This window comes from Anastrepha ludens, chromosome 2, assembly GCF_028408465.1.
Source record: "Anastrepha ludens isolate Willacy chromosome 2, idAnaLude1.1, whole genome shotgun sequence".
NCBI lineage: Eukaryota > Metazoa > Arthropoda > Insecta > Diptera > Tephritidae > Anastrepha > Anastrepha ludens.
Window position 1 is genome coordinate 97,471,171 of NC_071498.1, and position 6,018 is coordinate 97,477,188.

General features: G+C 36.5%; 1 protein-coding gene across 1 annotated transcript; it reads right to left on the minus strand.

Annotated features, from left to right (window-relative positions):
- Positions 1–1,264: 1,264 nt before the first annotated feature.
- Positions 1,265–1,940, minus strand: LOC128871563 (homeobox protein MSH-B). The gene is made up of 2 exons (XM_054113416.1): positions 1,658–1,940; positions 1,265–1,566 (listed from the first exon to the last, which is right to left on the minus strand). Exons 1-2 carry the CDS (start codon positions 1,938–1,940, stop codon positions 1,265–1,267), a joined length of 585 nt encoding a protein of 194 aa, XP_053969391.1.
- Positions 1,941–6,018: the final 4,078 nt, after the last annotated feature.

Below are 6,018 nucleotides of genomic sequence, written 5' to 3' on the forward strand. Positions count from 1 at the left end.
TCACACAAAGCGTTGGGGACTCAAGATTGGATGGCTGAAAATTTCAGGAAATACTGAACTTATGGCCGCCTAACTTCCCAGAGCTTCATCCCCTGGATTATTATGTTCGGAGAGTAGTTGAGCGTGAAACCAATAAACATCGCCATAACACCATTTCTTCTCTTGTGTAAAAAATTCATGAAGTCTCATTAAATTTTGTTTAAAATAAAAGCTAATTATTGTAGTTTTACTCTCTAATTGCGTTCAAATATCGTACGCACCCTGTATATATTTAAAACACCCTTTCTTGGATGTTTGGCTCAGTTCCTCTCCTATTTGCGGAAGGTGTTTTAATGTTTCTCCACAAATGGAGGGACCTACAGATTTACGTCGCCTCCGAACGACAGATGGTCGTTTTTTTATGAGGAGCTTCTTCGTGGCAGAAATAGACCGGAAGGTTTGCTATCATCTGCCGAGGGGCGACCGCTATTAAAAAAAACAACGTTATCTATCAATTGTTGTTTCGTGCCCAGGGTCGCGAATCTGTGCACTTCCTAAAGATACTCACGCAACAACCCATTCGGCCACGGCGGCAGTGATCGTTGTTTTTTTTCAGTGGCGTATTAAATAATTAAAATTATGAGATCTATAGCTTAGCAGGTTATTTGCATTCACATATTATGAGAGGCTTTGTACCGCAAGTGCAACATCTTGAAGAGCTAAATATTTAATATCTTAGGAAAAGTTTTTTTTCGTATAAAAAACAAAACACTTCGTAACTGCATTTCGGCCTGCTACAATTCCGCCCTCGCCATATGATTTGTGATTTTCGTGATTTTTTGTTTTCAAAAAGCAAATAAAATATTGACAACAATACGCTAAAAATGCTTCCCGTCAGCTTAACCAGCTTCGTTAGAATACATATTTTTAAATTCGGTACAATTAATTTAAATTAGTTTAATTCTTATAATAGTGAGTTTTTGCTATAAATATGTTTATTTAGAAATTAAACTTTCTCTCATTTTTAATTATAATAATATTATTATATTACATATTTACATAGTATTTCGTTGGTATTTAACACAGAATCACAACCATAATATTTCCAAATTTCATATTTCCCCTTAAGCTGGTATGCTTAGAACACGCCGCACCACCGTAGGAACCATTCATGAATATAAAAATTCATAACCATGTCCATACTCGGCATTAGATCCTAGATGCATATTTAAATTGGGAGCTCATAAAAAGTTCGTATTTATCTTCTTTTATTCGGCGGCTTGACTCAATGCAGTAGCAATTCGGGCATTTGTGGTTCCGGACTCGATGCATTGGATGAAATAGTTGACTCATAACTTTCATCCCGCTCGCGTTTTTCGCGGCGCTCTCGAGCGCGTCGATTTTGAAACCAAATCTTTACACGCGTATTCGTCAAGTCTAGCGATTCTGCCAGTTGGTTAGCCTCTTCGGCGCTCAAATAATTGGACATGCGATATGCCTTTTCCAAAGTCTCCAATTGAGTGCGTGTAAATGGTATGCGTGGCAGGCGACCGGGCGTGCGTTTGTTGGGCGGTTGACGCAATGTGCCTGGGTCAATGGAAAAATGAAGTCGCGAATTGAATCGAGTGCTAATTTAAGGAATTTACTAATGCTCATACTCGTATAAAGCGTCACTTACGTGGCAAGCGAGGCGGGTGGTAGCGCGAGTACTGCAACCAGTCGAACATGGGCATTTGCTCGACACTTCCGTGACTGAATCCATCCAACGTTGTGTCTACAACATTAGCGGCAATACTGGCCACTTCCATGGCAACAGCTGCGTTGTAAGTTTTGAAATCATTCTGTTGACGGCGGTGCTGCTCCTCCAACTTAATACGTTCAACTATGCCGACAGACGCATTGGTGCCGATATATCTTTCGCCAGCACGATATAGTATATAATCAATGCTAAAATCGCTCATTCTCATGCGCGCGTATGAAGCTGTTGCAAATATTTACTAATACGAAAAGAAATAGTCTCTGATCTTGACGTGTTTGCAAATAAAATCGTATTGAAGCGACCTTTGCAAATGTAGCGCCTTTTTAAGGATCTTGTGAGGCAGAGATAAAGTGTGCAGCCGCCATTGCAATGCTTTGCTTCGTCTAAGCATTTGCGCCATCTCTTTCTGCTGCGTAAGCGGATGTTGTCGTCCTTACACAACACAGTTGCAGAGTAAAGGCTACTCTAATTCGGGAAATACATTTGGGTCTCATATTCAATCTAAACTCATTGAGGCATTATTTATACTCTAAATGGGCGTTACCCTTAGTTAAAACCACAAAAGCAAACCAGCAAGCCTACTACCATGGGCAAAAAAACAAATCTACGCACAAACAAACACACGCGCTTTAGTGCGCATGTGTGTTCGGGTAGTTGCATTTACGATTATCTTTCAGATGAGATTAGCACAAATTGAAATGTGGTTGGCTCGCTATGCCCACTTCAGATGCGCTCATGCAAATAATGATACAAAAAGTTGTTTCTGTTTTGTTTTGCTAAATGTGCAAAATCAAGGGTAGATGCTTTCAAATGTTGGTTTTCATTCATAAGTTGGGCGATGTGTGCATACATACATACACAGAGCTCATTTGATGATCCTCAATGGGAAAACAAGTTGAGCGGCATATCTTAAATATTTTGATTGATATGTAATTGTTTTCGTATGCACAACAACACCAACAGTGAAAACAGCTAATTCTCTAAAAAGTATCAATTACAGTGCATGAAGCTATTGTGCGTAACATATGTATGTATGTAAATATATACTTCATATGTGCGTATATATGCGTGCTGTTGTAAGGCAATATTTGTAGGTTTGTAAACAATTTTAATTTAGTGAACCATATGCTAAATTCAAGTAAACATCCTGCATATATAATTGGATATTGTATACATACATACATACGAGTATATGTTTATGTACTTATTCTCATTCATAGTTTCATAATTCGAAGCTTTCACATTATTAGCTAAATAGTCAGATGATGAGGGGAGTGAGTTATTTAGAGAGTGCGGTTGAAAAAAAAAATACATTATTTTTAACGCGGCGATTCGTTAAAGCTCCTTAGAGTGACAGCAAACAAAGAAAATGGTGGAATTTGTAGAAAATTCGAGAAAATTAATAAAGGAAAAAAAGTAATTTATAGCTTTAGAAGAACTTCATTGGTGCTAAACGTCCATAATTTCAGCTGTAATTTCTCATTTCATTTATGGACAATAATGTCAACCCATTGCCAAATCCTAAAATTTCACTTATTTCTTAAATAATGTCAGGTTAATTTTGTGGCTCTCTTTACCCGATAGCGAGCGTTCATGCTTGTAAATACTTAGTGAGTACATAGTGGGCGAGCTTTGAATAAAGCGCGACAAAAAATAGAAGGACTTACTCGATAAAGTTGAAATTGAACATATGTAGGCCGCTACTGCGTTGAGATTAAGGGGGAAGTCTACTGTGAATTTTTCAAAAAATCGATTTTTTTTTTATTAGCTTAAAAAATACTTTGAACCCTCTTAAATAAGGTACAATATGTGTTACAGCTGGCTAAATTTTTCTTCGTTGAAACCAACCCGAAGCGCTCCAAAGCTTTAAACGCTGAAAACTGAAACTTTAAACGCATTTTTCTCGAAACTAAGTTTTTGTATACGGTGTACACGATATCTCGAGTTCTGATAAATGAATCAGCTTAAAAATTTAATTATATATTCTCTGTAATAGTGTCTCTCGTCTGACATAGGATTTTTTTGATATCGTTATTTGTTAAATTGTTATATATTAATATAAACAATAGTAACATCAATTTTAGGCAAAAAAAAAGAAAAAAATTTCAAGAATTTTTTTTTCAACGCCAAAATTTTTTATCGACATAATCCTACGTCAGACGAGAGTCAATACTATGTATATGATAACAATATTTTGTTTTTTTGTTTTAGATCACCGAAACGTAAGATTTCATGTACACCGTTTAGGCACCTAAGAAAAGCGGACCTGCGCTTGCAGAAGTGCCACAGCGGCCATTTTGAATATTTTGACTTAAAATTTTTTTTTTCAAAAACTTAAATATATAATAAAGATAAGAGTTTAAATAGATTTTATGTACGAGCAATATTTTGTTAGAAATAAAATCCGGAAAATAAGCCTGTTTTTTCCCTTGTCACAGTAGACTCAAAATATTTGAAAATGGACTCACTATACAAAGCTAAATACGTAAATGTAGATAGAAGGCGTTTCAGTCCCTAAACTCAAAAACATTTTAATAATGAGTCTTCTGGTAGATATTAAAAGTATACTTCGACATTACATATTACTAAGGTAAGGCCTAATTTCTTTATCAGCGATAAGGTGTATTATTGTACAATAGTCTTTAGGCAAATAATTTTAACAAAAGTAAAAAGACATGTTTTTTCAAAACTACAGTTCTTTACAGCATTTCTGGGCCTTTAAATTTAATTTTATTCGATTCGAGTGTTTGTCTAATATAAATTACTAACACTAGAACTATTTAGTTAAAAATATATTAGGTGCGCAACTAAGTTCTCGCTATTTTCTTGATGAAAATACAACTTTATTCTGAAAAAATAGTTACAAGTGAATCGTTGAAAGTAATGCCCATCGCTGGCTACTACTTTTTCCCATCTTTCTGGTAGAGCTCGTATACCGTCGCGGTAAAACATTTCATCTTTTAAGGCTATCCACGGATTAAGCCATTTTTTGATGTCTTCATAGGAATGAAACTGCTGGTCAGCTAGACCATGTGCCATCGATCGGAACAGGTGATAATCGGACGGCGCAATATCTGGAGAATATGGCGGATGGGGTAGGATTTCCCATTTCAGTGTTCCCAGGTAGGTTTTAACGGGTTTGGCAACGTAAGGCCGAGCGTTGTCATGCTGTAGAATCACTTTTTCATGTCTCTCCGCGTATTGCAGCCGCTTCTCGTGCAGTCCTCGGTTCGATCGCATCAATAGAAGTCGATACCGATCCCCAGTGATGGTTTCCCTAGGTTTTAACAGTTCATAATAAATAACACCAACTTGGTTCCATCATATACATAGCATAACCTTCGCAGCGTTAATATTCTTCCGAGACGACGACGTAGAAGCATGGCCGGGCAGTCCCCATGACTTTAGTTTCTTTGGGTTGCTGTAATGAATCCATTTTTCATCACCCGTCACGCGGCGATGAGGAAAACCCTTCCTTTTTTGCCGCTGGAGAAGTTGTCCCATGTTTCTGAATCATTCCCAAAGCATGCAATCGCTTGGAAATAGATTGGCGGGAACTCCTAATATTGAATCGAACGGGAGGCAAACAGAGCTGTTATCTAGATTTTTAAGTGAATTTTCTTGCAAGCCCTCCCATAAATATATAAATATCGGCTGACATGAAAAGATACATTCTCAAAACTAAACACATTTAAACTTCAATTCGTACGCTTTCTAGAAATTACAAGTAAGTTAAACAGAAGACCCCTGACGTGAAAAATTTAAATTTTTGGAAGAGCACATTTTTTTACTCCTTTTTTAATCATGCAATTTTATTTTTTTAATAACCTTTTTTATAATTAAAAAAAAAATTATTTTGAGTGATGGAAATCTTTATTTTGACCTTTACGCGCTCCATAGTCTGTTTCTATAGCATTTTACAGTTGTCTAGCTCACAAGCGTCAATTATTATTGACGTACGAAGCCATTTGCAAAAATTAGAAATCCTCCAATAGGGTTATTAATTTTGTGCCAGCTCTTAAATTCTATAGTTTAGTTCACCAACTGCACACCGTATTGCATGTATTACATGTTGAGTCTTTGCTTGTGCTTCCAAATAGTTTTGCAGTTAAAAGTCTAAGAATATCGATAGTAGATACGGTCGATCAACTAACGACCGCTTTCGATTATGTAGACCAGCCGTTTCTAAACTTTTTTACTTTTGTTCCCTGCACTATCTAGATAAAATGTGGGTTAAATTGTAATAAATTACTAGGTTTGGCAGGTTTGAAGCAAAATTG

Excerpts from the sequence above, each read along its gene's own strand:
- LOC128871563 (XM_054113416.1), bottom strand. The coding sequence starts at position 1,940 with ATGAGCGATTTTAGCATTGATTATATACTATATCGTGCTGGCGAAAGA. Across the intron at positions 1,567-1,657 it reads CCACCCGCCTCGCTTGCCAC|GCACATTGCGTCAACCGCCC; the intron begins GTAAGTGACGCT and ends CCATTGACCCAG.